Source organism: Ovis canadensis, chromosome 10, assembly GCF_042477335.2.
Source record: "Ovis canadensis isolate MfBH-ARS-UI-01 breed Bighorn chromosome 10, ARS-UI_OviCan_v2, whole genome shotgun sequence".
NCBI classification, from domain to species: Eukaryota; Metazoa; Chordata; class Mammalia; order Artiodactyla; family Bovidae; genus Ovis; species Ovis canadensis.
The window spans coordinates 97,054,655-97,078,864 of record NC_091254.1 but is presented as its reverse complement, the minus strand read 5'-3'; the positions used below and the strand labels follow the sequence as shown (position 1 = coordinate 97,078,864).

Below are 24,210 nucleotides of genomic sequence, written 5' to 3'. Positions count from 1 at the left end.
AATACCAGGAGCATTAATGCTTAATTTTGTTTTCAACAGCTAAAATACTAAAATATTTTGGTATATAAAGTGAACTTCCCAGCTCCACTCAGCATTAACTTTTGATGTATTTAAATGTCTTCGAAAACAAATTACTGTGTACATTAACATGTGAATTAAATTAAAATGACAGTATTCAAATATAAAAATAATTCACATGTATTTCTGAAAATGCCTGCTTTTAAGAGAGTAGATCTTTCCTGTTCTAATATATGTGAAAGACTTGTAGATACATTTTAGAACAATACATTTTTATAGGAAAATCAGATCTACTTTGCTAATATTTGTTTTTTATTCTATTTTATGAATAGGAAACATCCTCCCAATTATTTATACTTCCAGTGTTACTTCCTTAAATAATTGACCATAAATGTTCCAGAGAGCAGCTGGCAATCACAGCTATCACGCTTGGCTACTTCTCTTGATTTTCTATTTTATTATCTTAAAATTCCTGCAAATAGTGTTAAAGGAGAAGATACTGATAATATTTTTGAAGACAGACTAAGTGAGCCAAGTCAAGGAATAGGGATTTAGTTTTTACTTGGACACACATGTCTGGCATTGAAATCCTCAGGCATTTGGCTTTGCAGCTGAGGCAGGACTAGGAAAATCCACAGAAACAAACCAGACCGGCAGAGCCAGGCAGGCTGAGCCGCCAGATAGGCGATGGGAGGCCCGGCAGGGCTGTGCGCAGTGGAGAAGAATGACGCCGTCTGGGTTTTAGAAACACCGCTGAGGAGCTCCCCGGTGAGCAAAGAGCAAAGGGAACCAGCCCAGGTGAGAGATGACGGGGGTCTGTTCTAGGAAGGTGAAATGGAAATGAAGAGAAACAGATCAGTTCAAATTACGTATATGAGGAATCATCAATAAAATTTTGAGATGAACGCAGTGACTTCAAGGAAGCAGTCAAGAATGACACCCAGGATTCTGGGTTGAACAACTAAAGAACCAGCATCCCTTCTGGAATAGGGAATGCAGGAGGAAGACCCGATGCAGGGGAAAGGCTGCGGAGTCACGCTGAGATGTCACCAAGACACTCAGGAAGACAGGGGCGTAAGTAGGCTTGGATCTCAGCAAAGTCTGCTGGACTAGAGATCTACACTCAGGCCATCACACATGGCTGTTACGTGACAACACAGGAAGATTTAAGACCACAAAGAAACAAGAACGAAGATAAAGGGACTGTGTCAGAGGTCTGAAAAACATCCACATTGAAGGAATTTTTTTAAACGTTTAAAAAAGCAGTGTGTAAAAAGAGCAAGGAACACAGTTGGAGAAACAAACCCAGAAAAAGCACATGTTTTGGAAAGAAGGGAGGATTTCCCTGACGGCCCAGTGGTTAAGAATCCGCCTGTCAGTGCAGGGGACATGGATTCGATCCCTGGTCCAGGAAGATCCCACATGCTGCGGGGCAACCAGGCCCGTGGAGCCTGCACTCTGGACCCCGCGCTCTGAAACAAGAAGCCGCCACAGTGGAAAGGCTGCACGCTGCAACGGGAGGGCAGCCCCCCCTCGCCACAGCTAGAGAAAGCCTGCACGCGGCAGTGAAGACCCAGCACAGCCGAAACCGAAATCAACAATAATATCTTTTCAGTAAAACGAGGCTTATCAACTGTCGAATTCTACTGTGAGATTAAACCTCATCACTGTCTCTATGAAATAATTATGCTGAAAAACCAAAAGAGACTGCTGCTATCAACCTGACCGTGGGAATCGCCTCTCTCCTTTGTCACCTCCCGTAAGCCCTGTGCAAGAAACAGACTGATGTCTGTTGCCTGATGTAAAGTGATGTCTATATCCTCCAAAATAACTCCAAGGCAGGCTGGAAGCGACTGAGGTCACACCGAAGCTGAGCGCCACAGTCAAGAGAAGAAGCCAAGAAAATGGTCAAGGGCTGGGAGGCAGCAAAGTCCACAAAGAGTCAGCAAGAAATCAACTCACAGAAGGTGATGAGTCTCTCATATACACGCAGGAATCTACAGGCAATACAGTGTCAGCTGTCAGCTGAGAGGATTCGGGAAATTAGGAGGGAAAAAAGCTCACTTAGATGAACATAAAAGCTTTGGAAGGGAAACATAGACTCTGCACAAAGCAAAATGAAAGGGAAATAAAGTATTAAGAATTTGAGAAAAGTTGTAGAACAATAGGAAATAATTAAAAAAAAAAAAAAGGTCAAGAATTAACAGCACAGGAACTGCTCTCTGGTCCACTGGCTAAGACCCTGCCCCCGAGGCAGGGGGCCCAGGTTCAATCCCCGGTCAGGGGACTGGATCCCGCATGCCACAGCTGAGCCCGCAGGCTGCAACGAAGACAGAAGGCCCCACATGCCACAGTTAAGACCCGGCACAGCCAAAAAATAATTACCAGTGTATACATAATTAGAACCCCGAGAGACATAACTAAAGCAAGAAAAATTCAAGCCGAGCAACCACTTGGCGCGACTGCAGTCTTCAAAGGCCCATTATGTGTCAGGGAAAGTTGATTCAGAGCGGTGTCATTAATTTCTTATTACAGCTGTATCAAATTACCACACACAGTGGCTTAAAACAACACACATTTATCATCTCCCGTTTCAAACACCAGAAGTCTCACTGGGCAAAAGTCAAACTGCTGGCAGGTCTGTGTTCCTTCTGACTGCTGGAATGTCTGGCCCCGGCTCCCCCAGCTTCTACAGTCGGCCTGCTCTCCTGGGCTCGTGGCCCCCCGTCCTCACAGGCAGCCGTCTTGTCACTCTGGGTTCTGCTCTCACTGCCTCTTCCCCTCCTCTGACCCTGAACCCCTAGCCCCCTCGAGAAGGGCCTCTGTGATTACCGTGGGGCCACCCGAGTCTAGAGCATGGGGTTGGCGCAGGTCTGGGAGATTAGATGGGGATGTCTGTGTGCTGTCCTCAATCATGTCTGACTCTTTGTGACCCCAGGGACTGTAGCCTGCCAGGATTCTCTGTCGTGAGTTTTCCCAGGCAAGAATATTGGAGTGGGTGGCCATTCCTTTCTCCAGGGTGTCTTCCTGACCCAGGGATTGAATCTGGGTCTCCTGCATTGGCAGGCAGATTCTTTACCACTAGTGCCACCTGGAAACACCCAAGTCATCCAGGATAATACGCCCAAATTCCTTATTTTAATCATATTTTCAAAGTCCCTTTGCCAGATAAAGTAATAAACTTACAGGTTTCGGGGATTATGGTGTGGACACATTTGAGGAAATATGTTTCTACCTACCATAATACTTGATGTTGAATATAAAACAAAATAAGTATTGCATTTTTAAGGCAAATAATTCTTTGTGTAACCCGGCAACGTGTGTGCTAAGTGGCTTTGCTTCAGTCATGTCCAACTCTTTGCAACCCTACGGATTGTAACCCACCAGGCTCCTCTGTCCATGGGATTCTCCATGCTAGAATACTGGAGTGGGTTGCCATGCCCTCCTCCAGGGGATCTTCCCCACCCAGGGATCCAACCACTGTTTCTTGCATCTCCCGCATTGGCAGGCAGGTTCTTTACTACTAGAACCACCTGGGAAGCCCCAGTGAAGCAATATCTTGAGACAAATGACAAAGGAAAAACACAGCATACCACGATTTCCAGGGTGCAGTCAAGCAGTACTGCGGAAACCTCCACACACACTAACATTTATTTACACATTCCAGATTTACTGGAGTCACAACTCATCACACAGCAAAGGGTCCAGATAAGCCCCAGGACCCTCCAGGGAGGGTCAGCGTGGAGCGGCCGCCGCACCAGGAAGACCACGGCCCCACGAAGTGCAAGCTTCACAGGGGAGGAGCAGCCGCATCCTTTATGATGACGAGCAGCATTTTTGGTTCTGGCCAAATGTGTAAAACAAGACTTTCCCAAGTTATAATTTTTCATTGGTCTTTCGAATCTTCTTCTGGCTCTATCTGAATTCTTAGGAGACAATTTGCTACCTAATAAAAATTGCAAACATTGGACTTTGGAAAATGTCAAACAATAAGCAATAACAGAACTTCAAGTATTTTAGCATTGTGGTTGCACTTAAGATAAAGTCACAGTGAAAAATACAGATGCAAGATAGATTTTCCTTGTTCATTTGTTTGTTTTCTGGTTTCCCCTCATAGAAGGTAAATTCTGCGAAAGTGAGGACTCACATATGCATTACTCGCTGCTAAGCCCCGGTGCCCCACTGTAACTGGAAATTGTATGTTTTTCACCAGCACATGTAAAATATGAAGTAGTAATTTCACACTGAAGGCTTATCACAAAAATGTTATTTATTTGTACATATTGTATACTTATTGATAATTAATATGAATGTCTGTATGTTGTTTTGTCTTCATCCTATTAAAATATTCTATGACTTAATATAACAGGGAAATGAATATTTCTGAAGATGATCTTGAGGCATTATAGAAGCCAAAGTCATTTCTAAATAAAAACCTGACTTTGATTTAGTATTAATTTTGCTTTAGTGCATAGTGAAGTCATTCAGTCGTGTCCGACTCTTCGAGACCCCGTGGACTATAGCCCACCAGGCTCCTCCATCGATGGGATTCTCCAGGCAAGAATACTGGAGTGGGTTGCCATTTCCTTCTCCAGGGGATCTTCCTGACCCAGGGATCAAACCCAGGTCTCCCACATTGCAGGCAGATGCTTTAACCTCTGAGCCACCTGGGAAGCCCCAATTTTGCTTTATCACATGCTAATTATTTAGAATTTCTTAGTATTAGTGTCCCAAAGGTAATTCTCTTTCTTCGGTTATTATAGGAGCCTAAATATTTATTCCCCGATTATTTTAAGTGAATCTATTCTCTTAAATCTGATTATGAGAAGTTTTGAGGCAGATCATTGATTTGAGGTGGAGCGCAAATACAAGTTTTGGGCATGAAATGTGCAGGTAACTGGACTGAACTGGATTCTCAGTGGAAAAGTCCCTGCGAATGCTTATTACCTTTTCGGATAGTAGGCGTGTCACTGTCTGCAATCAACTGCAAGCAGTCTTGAGTGACTGAAAAGCAAAAACATATCATTTTAGTTACGTGAATAGAAATAGTGAGGGAACAAAGATGACCAGGAGTACAAAGCTACAAGCCCACCCTTCCAATGGCCCCTAATCAATCCTGTCAATACTTTCTCACTGCCTACATGCTGTTCTTAAAATCCCTTTAGGAAATATGCCCACAGATTTCAATATAACTGGTACTTTAAATGCAATATGTATATACTTGAAATTCAAGTTTTAGAAAACCTCTCTGCTATTGAAATATAGTACTTTTTTAAAAATTATTTTGCCAACACGTGAAGTCATGTCCGACTCTTTGTGACCCCATAGACTGTAGCCCACCAGGCTCCTCCATCCATGGAATTTTCTAGGCAAGAGTATTGGAGTGGGTGGCCATTTCCTTCTCCAGGGGATCTTCCCAACCCAGGGATCAAACCTGGGTCTCCCGCATTGCAGGCAGATGCTTTACCCTCTGAGCCACCAGGGAAGCCCATCTCACAGCTTAGCTGAACTCCTTCTAAAACAAATGCCTGAATAGAGAGAAGGTTTAGCTGCTGACATTTGTTCTCCAGTCCCCTCAAATGTACGAGCCAAATGATCAGATTACTCTAAAATGATATTTTTTAATCTAACATCAAATCATAACTTGACTAGTACTGAAAATACCACTATTAACATTACTGAAAATAAAAATAATTGCTAACATTTATTGAGCTAGTATAAATCCAGGCAACTTCACAAAAATCCTAAGAATTACATACTGGAAATTACATCTTGGAAAGTGTAAACAACTTGTCCAGTCCCCAGGGATAGACAGTGACGGGGCCTGAATTTAATCATGCCTGTTTCACTCTGGAGCCAAAGTCAGGCTTTTGGTAAAATGTTTGGGACTAGAAAGAGAAGGAGAGCTGCGACATCTTTTTAAGGTAAAATAGAAGACTTCTCTAGGCAGCTGCATTACCAGTAAAGCATCTGGGACACCTCCACTCACATCTGTTCACATTGCACACTGCATACAGAGTATTCCAGAGTGCACCAAAGAATGTGCAGTATGAAAGGCACGCAGTCATATTCGACTCTTTGCGACTCCATGGACTACACAGCTCATGGAATTCTGCAGGCCAGAATACTGGAGTGCGTAGCCTTTCCCTTCTCCAGGGGATCTTCCCAACCCAGGGATCGAACCCAGGTCTCTCACATTGCAGGTGGATTCCTTACCAGCTGAGCCACCAGGGAAGCTCAAGAATACGGGAGTGGGGAGCCTATCCCTTCTCCAGTGAATCTTCCTAACGCAGGAATCAAACTGGGGTCTCCTGCATTGCAGGAGATGTTTTACCAACTGAGCTATCAAGAAAGCCCAAAATAATATATAGCTATTCTATTAAATGAAGACAGTGCCTTCAGGTTAAAAGCAAAATAGGTACTCTGTGGAAAAAGAAAGCACAGCAGTATCTATGAAAAACATGGAATATGGAGCTGCTGCTGCTAAGTCACTTTAGTCGTGTCCGACTCTGTGCGACCCCAAAGATGGCAGCCCACCAGGCTCCCCCATCCCTGGGATTTTCCAGGCAAGAACACTGGAGTGGGTTGCCATTTCCTTCTCTAATGCATGAAAGTGAAAAGTGAAAATGAAGTTGCTCAGTCGTGTCCAACTCCTAGCGACCCCATGGACTGCAGCCTACCAGCCTCCTCCATCCATGGAATTTTCCAGGCAAGAGTACTGCTAAGTGTGCCTATTTTAAATTAAGAAAATATTAGTTTAGATTATTTTATACCACCCATCTTACTCAGAGCTGAAGTAATGCTTTAAAAACATGCTTCACAATGTATACATTTTAAGAGCCTAACACAGTGGAGAGCTCCCACTGCAGATCATTAGCGGAAACCATGGAATAACAGATGTGATAATCATGTGATATTCTGAAGCTATGCAAATGCACAGGCCTAAAAAGAATGCTGTTAAAGGTAGTGATCACGTAAGAAAATCCACCGGAAAATGTTCTTTGGTATTTAAAAGCAGAACTGTAATGTTAAAAACTGCAATCCTTTTTAACCACGAGATGTTTCTAACACATTTTTATATTAATCTGATGGTTTGAATAGGAGCAGAACACTTTGGCTACCTTGTGGCTCGTTTTTTTAAAATTTCTTTTTATTGGAGTATAGTTGATATACAATGTTCTGTTAGTTTCGGGTGTACAGCAAAGTGAGTCATTATACACATGCTTCCCTGGTGGCTCAGATGGTCAAGAATCTGAAACTCGATTCCTAGGCAGGTTAATAAGAAGTCGGGGGTCCCTGAGGAGGAGATAAGGGTCTGAAATTCTCAAGGAGGAGGAAATGACAGACTGTTGTTTTGGTTTTTTTTTTTTTTCCTCTACATTTTCTTAGTCTTAGTCACATAAAACATTTTTTTTTTCTTTAAGCCCGGAACGGATGATTACACAACTCAGTTTAAACTCTGTACTAGGGATTATATAACAACAGTGTATCCTGGTTGAGGGCAGTTTCTGCTCCCTGAAAACCTTCTGACTAATTCTGATATTTTAGAATGTATATTGTGGGAGAGGGTCTGGTAGGATCTTTCTATTGTTAAGTTCTAATCCTGTTATCTTAAAATGTAAATTGTGAGAGTGGGTCTACTAAAATTTTTACAACCTTGACACATTTTTTGATTTATTGTAATAACTAATTCAAAAAATACACAGCTCCCTTGCTAACACTAGTGAGGGGGGCGCTCTCCCTCCCCCTTCGGATGTCTGTGTCAGAAGCTTTCCCTCTCCGTTTTTATACTGTAATAAAATTCTGCTACACAAAAGCTCTTGAGTGATCAAGCCTGGTCCCTGGTCCCAAAGCCAAATCTTCGGAGATCACGAATCCAATATTGTTCACTGTAAACTATCAAATCCACCTGCAATGCTGGAGACCTGGGTTCAATCCTTGGGTCAGGAAGATCTTCTGGAGGAGGGCATGGCAACCCACTCCAAGATTCTTGCCTGGAAAATCCCATGGACAAAGAAGCCTGGCAGGCTGCAGTCCATGGAGTCGCACAGAGTCAGACACGACTGAGCAACTAACACTTTCACTTTTCACGCTTTTTTAGATTCTCTTCCCATATAGGCCATTACAGAGTATTGAACAGAGTTCGCTGTGCTATACAGTGGTCCTTATTAGCTACGTGTTTACATATGGACGTGTTAGCGCTCAGCTGTGTCCCAACTCTTGTGACCCCATGGACTGTAGCTCGCAAGGCTCCTCTGTCCTTGAAATTCTCCAGGCAAGAATACTGGAGTTGTAGCCATTCCCTTCTCCCAGGGGATCTTTGTGACCCAGAGATTGACCCCAGATCTCCTGCAGTGCAGGAGATTGCTTACCCTCTGAGCCACCAGAAAGAGAAAAGTGAAAGTGAAGTCGCTCAGTCATGTCCGACCCTTTGCGACCCCATGCACTGTAGCCCACCAGGCTCCTCCGCCCATGGAATTTTCCAGACAAGAGTACTGGAGTGGGTTGCCATTTCCTTCTCCAGGGGATCTTCCCACGCCACCGGGAAGCCCCTTATTTATATACAATATTGTGTCTATGTCAACCCCAATTCCCAGTATACTCCACCACACCCCCCCTTGAAAACCGTAAGTTTGTTTTCTACATCTGTGATTCAATTTCTGTTTTGTAAATAGGGTCATTTGTGCCATTTTTTTCCTTTTAAAAAGCTGGAAAACAATAGCAGGAGTATCTGTGCAGCAGGGAAATGTGACTCATTACTGCAGTTCCTACAGCAGACCCTCTGCGACAGCAAATATGGAAACGCAGCATAGCAGGCAGAATAGCTGGGAATGAGGACAGCGGGAAAGAAAGGGACAACAGGACTTCCGAGCATCTCAAGACTGAAGACGTCTTGACGTCTCAGTGTCTAGAGTTGCCATATTATACCTACTTTTCTAACAAACACCTCTTAAGGCATGACTACACACATGGGACCACGGTAAGTTCTGTGAGGATGCAGGCACCAACTGGAGCATGCAAAACTCTAATTTTTCCTCCACACAGAGAATGGAGAGGATGTTGACCCAAGTCAACATCAAATTTCCAAATCCTCCATCTCTCCTTTGCCACGGACATGCATACTGTTAAGACTGAGTGAGATGATGTTCCTGAAACACTTAGTAGTGTGCCTGGGACAAAATGATTGCAAAGTCAGTCTTGGCTATTAGTAGCAGTAGCACGAGCATTATTGTGCTTAATGGTATTGAACCAAATAATCTGGGAGCACGATGGAAGGATACTGTGAGAGAAAGAAGGCCAAGGGAACAGATAAAGAGACCTAGGAAATACTAGAAATACGATTTCCGGGCTTCACTGGTGGCTCAGTGGTAAAGAGTCCACTGCGGATGCAGGAGTCACGGGTGGGATCCCTGAGCTGGGGGGCTCCTACATGCCCCGGAGCAACTAACCCCTGCACCACGGCTACTGAGCCCGTGCTCCAGAGCCCGGGAATTGCAACTACAGAGCCCACGCGCCACAACCGCTGAATCCCAAGCACCCTGGCGCGCAGGCTCCACAGCAAGAGACGCCACTGCTGCGAGAAGCCCACGCAGCGCAATGGGGAGTGGCCCCCACTCGCGGCAACCAGAGAAAAGCCCGTTCAGCAATGGAGACCCAGCAAGGCCACGAGTAAATGAAGACCTTAACAAAACAGGAACACCATTTCAAGTAGCCCCCTGCTTGGCCTTTCCCATAAAATGCCTGCAGTAGACTTGCCCCGCCTCAGACCGAAAGGGGTTTACCTAATGAGGGATGTCTGGAAACTACCAAACTAATATGAAATACCTGGACTTTAATCTCCAGAGCCCAACTAGAACTTGGCCACAGCCTACACATCGAAAAACAAAGGTCTAGGGGACTTCCCTGGAGAAGGCAATGGCACCCTACTCCAGTGTTCTTGCCTGGAAAATCCCGTGGACAGAGGAGCCTGGTAGGCTGCAGTCCTTGGGGTCAGGAAGAGTCAGGCACGACTGAGTGACTTCACTTTCACTTTTCACTTTCATGCATTGGAGAAGGAAATGGCAACCCACTCCAGTACTCTTGCCTGGAGAATCCCAGGGACGGGGGAGCCTGGTGGGCTGCAATCCATGGGGTCGAGAATAGTTGGACTGAGCGACTTCACTTTCACTTTTCACTTTCATGCATTGGAGAAGGAAACGGCAACCCACTCCAGTACTCTTGCCTGAAGAATCCCAGGGACAAAGGAGCCTGGTGGGCTGCTGTCTATGGGGTCACACAGAGTTGGACACAACTGACGTGACTTAGCAGCAGCAACAGCAGGGGACTTCCCCGGTTGTCCAGTGGTTAAGACTCTGCCTTCCAGTGCAGAGGGTGCAGAGGTTCAATTCTGGTCGGGGAACTAAGATCCTATATGCCTTGTGACCAAAAAACCCAAAACATTAAACAGAAGCAGCATTGTAGCAAATCCAGTAAAGACTTTTAAAGTGGTCCATATATTTAAAAAATCTTTGTTTAAAAACCCAATGGTCTATTTTATTGCATGGTAGCAGAAATATAACTTTTAGAAGAAAATATACAATGAAGAGAAATTTTTATTTCAAAAAACCTTCAGAAAAGAAAACGGGACATTAAAATGACAGTTTAATAGCAGGGTTTGAATTATACTCACTGAAGTTAGTGCTCTTCATTAATTTTCCTTATTCTGGAGAAAGTCATGGGGCTTTTCAAGGACACACATTCTTGGAAATAAGAACAGGACCTTCCATCCTGTCCTTGTTAGATGCCGCTCAGGTTTCATCAACCCCATCAGTTCTCTTAACCTCTTCACCTTTTAACTCTTCCCATCCCCTTCTCCAGGGGATCTTCCCAATCCAAGCATCAAACATGGGTCTTCTTCTTTTTAGGCAGATTCATTACTGTCTGAGCCACCAGGGAAATCCCTTTTTAGGACATATGGTATCTATTAACAACTTATCTCCAGTTAAGTCTTTCAGGACTTTCTTTCCAATTCAACATAGAGCTGATCTTAGACTGATCTATAGATTATTGCTCACAAAAAGTAGGTCAAAAAAGGGCAGCATTGTTTTTTTTTGTGTGTTTTTTTTTAAATCTCCCAATAGCTTAGATATTCAACCAGAAGAGTTTGGAGGATGCATAGTCTAAAATAAGAAACATAATATTAATAACAGTTGTAGTATTAATTGATGGCGTTTGGTTTTCAAATGTCTTTTATACACCTTTCCTCTGCTACAATTGAGGGGAATTATATAAGAGTTTGAGAAAAGTTTGTCTTTTAAACTTCTTTTTAACTAAGCAAGGCAGCAGCATACTTTAAAAACTTTTTCTGTCAATGGGGAGACACATATTTCTAAATATATATATATGTACATGTGTATCTATGTATATATATTACATATCATAATGATCTGAGAAACACAAATGATTAATCTTAAGTACAGTTTTACAGCATAGGAAAATTCACTCATAATATTAAACCATGTGAAAAAATATTTCTAAAACAAGACATTATATTGACAACAAAACTAGTTTACAAAAGAGAATTCCTAAAATAAGAACTTTCAGGGCAGAAATCATTTAGTATTGCTCAATATTTAATATAATAAGATCCAACCAACTTTATAATTGGAATAGTGGTTGGACTGATCGAAGTTGAAAGCCACCTTTAAAGTGTGCCATTCAAATTTCATTTAATCAGGAAAAGAGCCTTGACAGTCCATGGAACTGCTGACATCTGATGACTCAGTGGTAAAGACCCCACTTGTCAGTGCAGCGCAGCTTCAGTCCCCGAGTCAGGAAGATCCCCTGCAATAGGAGATGGCAGCCCACTGCCATATTCTTGGGAATACTGGGAAATCCCATGGACAGAGGAGCCTGCTGGGCTACAGTCCATGAGGTCACAAAGAGTCAGACACGACTTAACAAAGAACAAACAAATAGCTGTTGTACTGCATTCTGTGTTGGAATCAAGCCCTTTCAAAGCGGAATCAGTTTCTTAGACCTTATTTCCACAAAGCTAAACCGAATAGAATCTACCATAAGGCACGCAGGTATTGCATATTGTGTGTGGTCCCAGAAGCAGCCCACCCTGAACTTTTCCCGCTGCACATGTTCTGTCCATGACTGTCCGTATTCTGTCCATATCCTGCTCCCACAGTTCTTACTCATCTCACTCTAGAAACTTCTTCCAAGCTCTTCAGTCTGAATGAAATGTCCATCCTTCATTTTCTTTTCTCTTTCTTCTCTCCTCTGTCTTCTTACACATTACACTGTGCATGTTTTAAAAATGAAGACTCTGAAAGTGATGCCTAACGTTCAGTATACGGAAGTCAGGACAAATGTAGGAATTTGATTTATTTATTTTTTTGAGCTGCTTGCATACTAAGTCACTTCAGTCATGTCCAACTCTTTGTGGCCCTATGGACTGTAGCCCTCCAGGAGTCCACCAGGCTCCCCTGTCCATGGGATTCTCCAGACAAGAATACTGGGTTGCCATTTCCTTCTCCAGGGAATCTCCCCAACCCACATCTCTTAGTCTCCTGCATTGATAGGAGGGAGGGCTCTTAAACACTAGTGCCACACAGGAAACCCTTTGCTTGAGTTAGTTTTGAATAAATAATCAGTGGCTGTAAAAATTTAATTAGGAGAAACCCCTTAAAGATGCACATGTTGACCTAATGCTGGGCATAGATTATGAAGAAATCGAAGAAGTCATGGTTTGGGGATAAACATTTCTCTCAGAGTGGGAGTACAAAATTTGAAGAGTGGGAACAGGATTATAAAGTTTGATTATCACAGATAAGCAGTTTGCCTTGCCAGCAAATTTTGTTAAGTTACTTATTTGTAGCTTAGGAAACAATATGAGTTGAAAGAGTTTTAAAAGAATTTCTGGAGAACTAAATTGAGAAGTTTGTTTTTGACCTGGTATAAAACAGAAAACAAATTTAGGAATTTTTAATCTTGAGAGGGGCTTGCCTAACACATTTTGTGCTTGAGAAAGATCACCCATGTGTCTATGTGTAGAATCAGTTACCACAAAGGGAGAACGAGAGTCAAGATTCAGCTGTTGACTGGTAATAAACATAGTAATGTGGGCGATTTGGTCTAAAAAGCAATTACGTAACTGGAGCAACCAAAACAAACTGTCAAGAAAAATTTAAAAGTTTCTGACTAATGGGTATATGTGTTTGAAGGAGAATTAAAAAATAATAATAGAAGCAGCCTCTCAATTCTGGTGAATTCAGAAAGATGGCAGCACCATAATGGCCCTGGGGAGGGAAGAAAGTGGTGCTGACTTTTAGGAGGGCTTGGAGTGAAGCTGGTAAAATGCAGTAGAAATAAATATAACTGATAGAAGTAAAGAAATATATCTGAACGTGGTCTACATGTATATGTGCAGAAAAAGAGTCTTGGATTAGCTGTACATTGCCATGCACCACTCTTGGTCTATGCCTGAGGCAACACAGGGCATGTGAGATGGTAGCCCTCTGCACAGCCTCTTAAGCACTAAGAATAAAACTGCTGTTGTTTAGTCGCCAAGTCGTGTCTGACTCTTTTGTGACCCCATGGTCTGTAGCCCTCCAGACTCTACTGTCCATGGGATTTCCCAGGCAAGAACACTGGAGTGAGTTGCCATTGCCTTCTCCAGGGGATCTTCCCGGCTCAGGGATCGAAATCGCATCGCCTGCGCTGACAGGTGGACTCTTCGCCACTGAGCCACCAGGGAAGCCCCAAGAATAAAATAGCAAAAACAAAAAACGCTATCTTCATGTTTAATTTTGCAAACGGTCAGTATTTTAACTTAAAGTTACCAGTTCTTCCATTGAGTCATCATCTCCACAGGATATGCTTTTTCTCTCGTCATGACTTCTTTGTATTATTTTAGGATATTTCTCTTTATTAAAGAGGAATACTCAGGAGGCACTGGGCAACCTAACTTCACAGTGAAGAACATTAGCTTCATGACACAACGTGCCAACAGGTCTGAAGTCAAGGAAGGTAAAACCGAAAGCAGAAACACAGCTGACTATCTGGAGAGAGGTAGCAATAAATCGCATAGTTGGCTGTTGCACGTTAAAGTCCCCGGGGGACATTTCCGCCTGGACGCCACAGTGATCCCCAAGGTTCACACGCCCCGAACCTGTTTCTTTACCCTCGCCACACACACTCACCTCTCACTCCTCGGTTGTCCTCTTAGTGAATCCTGAGTTGCTCAAGCAACACTAGCTTAGTCTCCAACTCAATAGTGGGTTGCTGGTAGGAGGGACTGACTACGTCTGGGCTTCAATTCGCTCATCTAAAGTGCAGACAGCAATGCCAATCTCCTGGGTTTATTAATAGGGCAAATGATAATCCTGCGTCCACAGGGCCAAACCCAGAGCTTTCACATGGAACTCATCTCTCCCCTTTTCTCTATGTTCCGGAATGCCTAGCTCAGAGCTTTACACAGTAAGCATTTCCTCTATTTTGAGAAAAGTCTGTTTCTCTAACTCCTCAGAAATGCGGATACGTTTTAAAAAGGAAATCCCACCACAACAAAAGAGCAGCTGACCAACACAGATGGTGTAAGTAGGACTTGACCCATGAAAAGTGCAATTAACCATTAAAATGAATATCATCCATTTTTATAGAACTATTAATGAGAATGCATCCCTCAACATTATGACTTTATTTCTAAAATACCTATGTGTTCATGTGTGCTGAGTGACGCCACGGACTGTAGCCCACCAGGCTCCTCTGTCCATGGGATTTCCCAGGCAAGAATACCAGAGTGGGTTGCTATTTCCTCCTCCAGAGAATCTTCCCAACCCAGGAGTTGAACCTGAGTCTCCTGTGTCCCCTGCATTGGATTCTTTACCACTGTGCCACATGGGAAAGCTACGCATGTCTGAAGTTTTTTAATGTTGAAAAGTATAAATAACAATTGAGCTTTCGGGAATTAGATAGAAAGACTTACCCTGGCCTCTCTTATTTGAAATAGAGACACATCCCCTTGCCCTTCCTCACCCTTAACTCTGCTGGTTCTCTTAAGCTTGCCTTAAAATGTTCACTTTTGCAATGTATTTGCTATTTTCAAGTATTATAATTTACTCATCAATTATGTTTATTGACTATTTTCTGTGGCTTCCCACCTCACTGCAATGTGATATCCCATGGGCAGGAAACTTTCATCTGTTTGTTCTCTGATCAATACCCAACAACCAGCACAGTGTTAGGAACCTCTGAGGTTAGGGAAGGTTGGAAGAGACACAATACCACTTCTGGCTACCCTGGTTGATCTGCTTCCTGGCTCTTCAGTTTCCCAAAACTTTAAACTTGATAAGAACAGGGTTCAGAGATGTGGTTATCAGGTCACTATTTGCATTTTAAATACTTTTGTGGAAATTGAACAGAAGCCAGCTCTTGCAACACTGAAAAGAAGTCTCTCCTTATTGAAGCAGGGGACAAGAAAAACAACACACAGGGAAGGCTCTGGTCAAAGATCACCATAACAGCAACCATCTGTTTCTGTTCTAGGAAAGAACACGCCCTTGCTGGGTAAGAGGCTGCAGGCCCATTTGGGGACAGAATGGATGGTTGAGTTACACACTGCATACTTGCAACACGCCTTTTACAGCCTTGAAAGTTACAGCTGAGACCGAAATGTCTATAAAGCAAAGACTGGATGCTACAGACCCCTCAGACATCCCGTCTTTTCTTGCAAGGGAAGTGGACTATGGATTTCAAGACTCAAAAAAAAAAAAAAAACAACAACAACAACCCAGTATTGATATATTTCTGTTTCCCCAGGTGGCACTAATGGTAAAGAAACCACCTGCCAGCGCAGGAGGCCGAGAGATGTGGGTTCGGTCAGGAGGACCCCCTGGAGGAGGAAATGGCAACCCACACCAGCATTCTTGCTGGAGAATCCCATGGACAGAGGAGCCCGGTGGGCTACAGTCCAGGGGGGTCACAAAGAGTTGGACATGACTGAAGTGACTTAGCATGTACAGTTATGTTTAACAATAGAAATGTTTACCCCAGGGAAATATTTAAGTTACCATATTAGGCATTAATTTATGTGTATTAAGGAGGTAGAGGTGGCTCAGTGGTAAAGAATTCACGTGCCAATGTTGGAAATGCAGACTTGATTCCTGGGTCAAGAAGATCCCCTAGAGGAGGAAATGGCAACCCACTCCAGTGTTCTTACCTGGAAAACCCTATGGACAGGGGAGCCTGGTGTGCTACATTTCACTGGGTTGCAAAGAGTCAGACATGACTGGGCACGCATGCACTCATATTTATTATATTCAAAACTCTGATTTAAAAAAAAAATCAAATGCATTGTGGTGTCCTGGATGGCTCCTGGAACATACATAGACATTAGGGGAAAAGCTGGTGAAATTCAAAGTCAGGGCTTCTCTGTTGGCTCAGACAGTAAAGAATCTGCTTACAGTGCAGGAGACCCAGATGCAATCCCTGAATTGGAAAGATCCCCTGGAGGAGGGCAGGGCAACCCACTCCAGCTTTCTTGCCTGGAGAATCCCATGGACACAGCAGCCTGGTGAGCTACAGTTCATGGGGTTGCAAGAGTCAGCCATGACTGAGCAACTAACACTTTCAGGAGTTTAGTTAAATCCCAGTGTTGGCCTCTATGTTGTGACAAAGGCACCAAGGTGGCATAAGATGCTAACTTCGGAGGGAACTGGATGGGGTCATAAGGGAACTCACTGCACCATTACTGTGAGTTTTCTGTAATTCTAAAATAATTTCAAGAAGTTTATGTTAAAAATGAGAAATACAAAGTAGAATGGTCTGACTCTTATAGGAAATATTTGCAAGATAAAATATGAGCAATTATTTTTCTGCTCTTGTTTTTACTTTCTTTAAAATCCTCATGCTTTCACCACTATTTTTGTTATTAAAATTGAGACAAGTATAATAAATATTAATAAAAATATTTTTGTCTTTCCATAATCTGAAACACATGAGTTTCCGATAACTTTTAAATTCCCTACTGAACAAGGGAGACAGCAAAAGGTCATCTCATTTTATTAGTGAACTGTTAGAGTTGAGTAGAAACGCATTTGGAAGAATTCACTTTCTTGATGGACTCTCAAGCTGATTATCTTTAGATTCTTATGAAGAGAATCACAGTTAAGTTCAGGTTCAATACATGGATCACTGTGACTCCATCAATGAAGAAACATTCATGCATAACATCTTCAAAGCTGTGTCACTTCAGGGTTTTTTTTTTTTTTTTTTTAATTAGGGCTACCTCCAAATACACTTATGGGCTGAAAAGTGAATTTCTGGCTATTATAAGCCATTTGGCAATTTTACTCCTGGATTTCCCCACATTTCTGTTTGTTAGACTACAGTCAGAAATTCTTATGAAACATAGGAAACTTGCTAAGACGTTCATTTGAAACACAACATAGTTAAGAAAAGCAAAACTGGAGCCCTAGCACCAAATTCTAGACTTAAGTGAAAGCAGTGCTTTTGCTCCTGGGTGGGGTGGGGGTGTCTGCAAGGAGTGCTAACTGGGATGCAGGCTGATGGGGGTGCTGCCCTTCTTGTACTGACGTGCAGTCTGTGAATTTCACTGACTTGAAGATACGTGCCCTTTTCTGAGTATGTAAAGAATACGTCAATTAAAATTTAAAAAAATTTTAACAATCCATGTAATTATAGTTGAAGAAGTCGCTGAATAGGGGAGCTTCTCTGGCTTTTCAATGGGCCCAAATACTGCCTCTGCCTGGGGTAGCGAGAGAGTCCGAGGCAAGGAGTTTCCAGATCACACCCCTGGGACTTGAGTCTTCTGATCAAGCTCTTCTTTGGTTAAGCAGTTCTTTAAAAGGTCAAGTTTTAAAAATTTCATAAGAGAGCCTTTGATCAAAACTTGACAAATGAAGAAATATGGGAAAATCCCTCCCCCCCCCCGATGATGTCACTTGGTGCTGGGCGCTCAGTCGCTCAGCTGTGTCCAATTCTTTTGTGACCCTTTGGACTGTAGCCCGCCAGGTTCCTCTGTCCGTGGGATTTTTCAGGCAAGAATACTGGAGTGGGTTGCCATTTCCTCTTCCAGGGGATCATCTCAGCCCAGGCATTGAACCTGCGTCTTCTGTGCCCCCTACTTTGCAGGTAGATTCTTTATGGCTGAGCCATGGGGGAAGCAAGCTGATCCCAAATCATTCCTAAATCATCCCATCTTATTTCATATTGAGCCCTAAATTAATTCATGCATGTTCATGGAATACCTACAGGGGGCAAGTATCATGATGACTGTACAATGGGAGAAATGGGACCAGACCACAGAAGTCTCTACTATTTAGTTGTACAGATAGCCTGCACACAAATGAAAAGAACCTTCCTAGGTGATCTGTGATGAGTATCAGATACTGAAAGAACTAGGCTTGCTGTGTTCTGGAGAGGTCAGACTTTCTAGCCCACAACATACTGGAATTTACTTACAAATTGAATATATACCAAATAAAATTGAGATGCCTGCTGAAATCTGGGTTGGATTTATAGGAAAATAAGAATGGGTAACATTCTGGTATATTACTTAACCATATTTAGCTGTGAAACTTCTGAGCATGGTTATAAAATGATGACAAAACTGACATGAGAAAGCAGAATATTCTAGGAAAAATCTAGAAGAATATTATAATTCTGTTAGTTATAAATCCACTAAGTGCCCTGGTGTGGCTTAAAAATAAGTGTGAGGTCAAATACTATACATCATTTACTTGAAAACTGTATTTTTTAAAACAGTTTAACAAGCAATTTGAAAATGCCAAGGCTCCAAAGTAACAGTAACATTTTTAAATTAATCATGAAAAATAGTGAAACCTATATAAGGAAAACTGCCTTATTGTGGAATTTAAACTTCTATATTTAACATAGGTATTAAAAATTCTTGAATAGATAAATTCAAAATGTGAAAATTCATTTTTCCTCAGTTACAGGCTTTATAAAATTCCAATTAAATGTATCTAAACATATATAGATAACTAATATAAACTAAAAGGGATAACCTAAGGCTTTTGAGCTTTACTTAAAATAAGTCACAACTAGAATGGAATCAAGAACCAAAGAAAGTTCCATAGATTCAAACTGCATAGAACCTCCTCAATTGCCAAACCTCCTCAATTCCTTACCAAACGGAAAACAAAGGAAAATCATGTAGCTTCATACAAACTTCTTGGTATATACATAAACAAATTTTAAAGTAGTGCTAAGCAAAATGGACATTTTCTCTGCTTGAAAGGATGGAACATTCAAGTCAATTTTACTGACAAGACTTGCTGATAATAACTGTCATTGAGTTTCTCATCTTTAAATTTTTCCTCTGGGATCTATGAATGCTATAAGTATATGTAGAGAGAGACATAGAGATATATATGTAACTAAGTACTGCATATGTAACTAAATATACAATGTATATTCTCTACATATATATGCAGTTTGTACTGTATATATACACGATATACATACATAAATATTATATACCATATATACGCTACATTAAAGTTCTATAAAAATCTGAGATAAACCAGGATATTGATAATAGTGATTACATCTGTGCTATGGAAACTGGGTGGATTCTTATTCATTGGTTAGAATTTTCAGTTATTCTCCAAATTTTCTAAACATTGAAAGTTATTTGGGGAAGAATTTTTGTGAGTATATCCTTTTTGGATGCCTTAGAAACACAAATGTGAGAAAACATTCACATGGGATGAAATTTTAAAATATTAATATATTAATAGAACATATTTTGGGGAAGTGGGACTTAGGGAGTTATTCATTTCTTACTCAGTTTTTTCCTTCTTAAATCTGCTGTAATGGGTCTATATCCTCTTGGAATAGGCGAGCTAGGGTTTATTTTTAATAATAAATTTATAGGCAAGAGTACTAACAGACAAGGTTGAAGGAGAATGAGGCATTCTCACCCTACTAGATATTGAAGCTCACTTTATTACAAAATTCCTTAAAATATTTAATGCAGATAAATCGGATAATAAATCAATGAAAAAAAGCAGTCTCAAAATAGATTCAACTATATATGAGGAACTCAATACAATATAGTAAATGTTTCAACGCAAATGAATTAAAAAGAATCGTCTAATTAATTTGGTTTAGATATTTAGCAACACTTTGGAAGGAAAAAGTAAGAGAAGAAAGGAGAAGTTAAGGCTAGTATAACATGATTCTCCACAATAAACTCCAGGACTAACGGATTTAATACCAAACTACAACACTAAATTACTAGAAAAAAAGTCAAAATAGCAGAAAAAATAGCAAACTGCTTTAAGAGATTATGGATAAATATGTATTTTAACTTTGGTATCTTACAGAAAATTTTTAAAAAGGCTATCACATTAAAATATACAGATGTAAGATGTCTGTACAAGTTCTAAAAAGCAGCAAAATATTGTGAAAACATTTACATCAAAATTTTGATAAACAAGATGCCTAACACAGAGCTTATTCAAAATTATTTTAAAAATAGGACAGATGAGTGAGGGAAGTTATAAAAATTAGTAGAGGATAAAATTAGAAGCTACCAAAACATGCAAAAAGAAGATAATTCTTATTTGTAAGCAAGCCACAAATTAAATTTGAGGCACTGTTTTTCACCTACTGAGCTGGCCAAAATATGTCTTTAAAGGTAAAGCGTGTAAGGCTGTGAAGCACTTGCACACTGCATCTCTGCTGCATCCATTCATAGTCCATCTGGATGCTGCAGCAGGCAGCGAGGGCGACGAAGATGCCCATCCTCTGTGGCTCAGACATTCTATCTACGGAATTCACATTGAGTGTATGCATAGAATTCCTCAGAAACAAAGAGATTTGCGCAAAAATTTTGACATGTTCCATTCTACCAAAAAAAATGGAAATGATCATAATTATAAGACAACAAATAAAATCAGTATATGTGAGAATTACTTAGAAATAAGGAAAAAGTTTATTGTGCAATAAGTCAACACAAAAATATGCCACAGTATATGTGCCGTATTTCTTCAATTATGCAGAAAATATGGATGACAAAATGCAAAATATGAAAATTAGGATGTTATAGTAAAAATATGAGCATTTTCCAGTTTTAAAATGTATAAACCCAGTTGTTTCTGACAACTGGCATGGGGGTATGATAAGCAGAGACAAAATGTATTGCCGTATAAAACTAGGGAGGAATTTTTTCCATGAATAAGGCATTTAGTGAAAAATAAGTTTACAGAAGGAGCATCGTGTGTGTGTGTGTGTGTGTGAGAGAGAGAGAGAGAGAGAGAGAGAGAGAGAGAGACAGAACACCTAACCTGTCTCTCAAGCACTCTCCTTCAAAGTGCAAATACAGGTAAATAATTACACCTCATCAGTTTGCCTCATAGTCAGCACTAAGGTTAAAGGAAACAGACACGACAACACCTCTCCCCCATACAAGCCTGCCTGGCACATTCTAGGGGTTCAAAAAATGCTCCTGTAATATAAACGGGAAACAGCACCAAGGGTTTATTAAATTGCAATATTAGTAATGCAATGCAAATTCTCTTTTCCATCCTTGACATGAAGGAACTGAGGCTGAAAGTTTGGGGTGTCCCCCCTCCCAAATCTGAGATGTCTCTGGAGCAGGTAGAAATCACTGAAGAACTATTACAGATTATAAACCTGCGGAGCTCCTGGAAGAGCATTATAATAAGGACAAGCTTTAAAATCTCTGTGCCCCAGTGTGTAAAATAGGCTTCTTTTTGAAAAGGGAAGAAATCGCATAGAGCACCAACATGCACCTGCCTGGTCTCCACGTGGTTTCGCAGCAGCTACGCCCCTCGGAGATGCGGTCTGCCCCTCGTCTGGACCAAACCTCATTCCAGACTAGCTCCTGGCGCTTCCCCCCCGCCCCCGCCCGGGGACTGCCAGACGGTGCTCCCGACGTGGGCGCGAGCTCTCTCTTTGAGCGGAGAGGTGAGCCCCTCTCCCCTCTTCTGTGCTCTAAGCGCCGCGGCACGGACGGATGCCCCCAAAAGGTGCTGCCACACGCGGTCAGCCCAGGACACTGGCCAGGGCTTGGCTCCGCCCTGGGGGGCACACGGGCTTGGGATGCCTTTTCCAGCCTCCGGCTTCTGTTCGGCGTCCCTCTCCCAGGCAGGATGCTCTCCTCCTCACCTGAGCCCTGGAGCCCGGACCCCTGGGCGCTTCTGTTCCCCGCACACGTACCTGTTTCTTCGGCCTCCTGCAGGGCACGCTTACTCCTGCCGCTCTGGCTGGAATTGCTTTCTCCCGGAGCTGGGGGTGCAAAGATCCGCTGCTAAGAGAAAAGCCCCACCACGTTACTGCCGGGGCGTCGGGGTCTGGGGCGGGGGCGGCGGCGGCGGGCTGCGGCTACTGGGGCACACTCACTTTCAGGGCGGGGGTGACGCCGGGAGCCTCCCGCGGGGCCGCGGCTCCGGCCTGGGGGGCGCCCGGCCGCCCCCGCAGCTCCGCCCGGAGGCTGCCCAGCTCCGCTTGCAGGGACGCCACCCAGCAGAAAGCCAGCACCGTGAGGCAGCTGGACGAGGCGGCGAGCAGCAGGGTCACGGCCAGCAGCTTTCCATCTTTGGAGCACCGGCCGGAGGGGCTTTCCTCCTGGGGCAGGACGGAGCCTCCCTCCTTCAGTTTCATTTCTTCTCTGGTCTGAGGGCAAGAAAGGCGGGACTGCTCCCCGGTGGAGTCATCCATTTCCCTCCTTGAACTTTGCAGGTTGGGGCCCCTAGCCTGAGTGACCACAGAGAATGGATCATTTCCTGTTATCTGGGTTTGTAGATGTCCCACTTTGACTACACGGCCCAGCCCGGCGGCGCTCGCCCTGGGGCGAGTTCTCCTGAATTTTCTCCTCTCTGTCGCGGCTGCATCTCTTGCCCCAACTGTAGGCTAGGTCTTCCTGGCATTCACCCTTCTATCCGATTGCTCAATCGGTCTTCCTCATTTCACTTTCAGTTTTTGTAAGAATTTTAATGGCATCTCAGAACACTCATGCACAGACCCGGGTGGGGCGGGGGCGGCCTGAAGATCTACTGATGGGGAGGGAACTGGCAGTTCGGACCAGCACTCTCTGGGGAGCTTTTAAGACAGGAAAGTGTTTGAAGAGCTGCCCCTCAGGCATTAGGAGAGGACTGGGTCCACTTGGGGCCACGTGGCTTTGTAGGGAAGCGGGAAAGAACAGGAATAAACTCCTGCTAAATGTGATCAAGATAATCCATGTGAAGGTCAGATAAGCTAAGTGCTTCAGCAGTGAACCGGGCACCCCTGGAGAGTGATTTACGAACAGTCTTTAAGTAGGAAATAAAATGAAGTGTCCTCAAAGGAGGCGCAGAGGTCCGCTGGAAGGCACTCTGCTCCATTATCGTCTTGGTGATGTGATAAAAAGAATGTTCTTGCATTCTGGAGAACTGTTTAGATCAGCTTCGCAGGGGGGGGGGGGGGTGGGAGGGGGGGGGTTGGGAGGGTGGGTAGCTTTTATACGTGGGTGGGTGCAGTTTCCAAGAGAAATCTGAGGTCTTCCTCCAGGGACTCTGGGGTCCTGGGAGGCTGGGAGTCAGCCATTCAGGGGCGGGCCAGGCTCCAGGACTCTCCCACCTCTGCGGTCCCCACTTCTGGAGCTGCAAGTCCCCAGCACACTGGTTGGGAAAGAAGCGACCTTCTCTGGCTCTTGGTGTCCCCGGAACCCTCATTAACTGCTCTCTTCCTAGAGCAGCTTATCTGCTCGTCCCCATTAGGCCCACTCGAGCCAGTCGAACATATGACCCAACCTGGGTGGATGCGGCTCCACCCAGAGGGGCTTGGCCTTCAAGTCTCCCTTGTTGGACATGGTGTGGCCTGTGAGTCAGTGTCCTCTCTGGGTGGGTGATAACTGTCCCTGAGAATCCTGACAAGGCCCCCCGGGAATGTGGAGCAAGCTGCCCTGAAGATGCTTCCATTTCCATTCATCCCATTCATTCATTATGTGGAATCTATTCATTCATTTTATGAACAGAATGTTTCACTTATTCAATTGTAATATGTTCATTATTGCCGCAATGGACGTCTTTGCAAGGGCTTCGCGGGCACCCACCTGCTGGAGAAAAGGCCTGTGCTCACCTTGACCAGGTGTCTCCGAGTTACCTGCCAGGACTGCATGCTTCCTCCGTGTCTCACTAAGTGTCATGTCATCAG

At 43.2% G+C, this 24,210-nt stretch overlaps 1 protein-coding gene across 4 annotated transcripts in view; it reads right to left on the bottom strand.

Moving 5' to 3' along the window:
- Positions 1–23,112, bottom strand: part of TNFSF13B (TNF superfamily member 13b) — a 31,500-nt gene extending 8,388 nt beyond the window's left edge. Inside the window, exons 1-3 of one of the 4 annotated variants that reach the window (XM_069602000.1) lie at positions 22,420–23,112; positions 22,237–22,327; positions 4,966–5,022 (exon numbers count right to left, since the gene is read on the bottom strand). In XM_069602000.1, coding sequence (XP_069458101.1) covers positions 4,966–5,022; positions 22,237–22,327; positions 22,420–22,737 — 466 coding nt within the window. In that variant the 5' untranslated portion in view covers positions 22,738–23,112. The remainder of the gene's footprint in view (positions 1–4,965; positions 5,023–22,236; positions 22,328–22,419) is intronic. The other 3 variants (XM_069602001.1, XM_069602002.1, XM_069602003.1) reach the window with 3 other exon arrangements.
- Between the last annotated feature and the right edge of the window lie 1,098 nt (positions 23,113–24,210).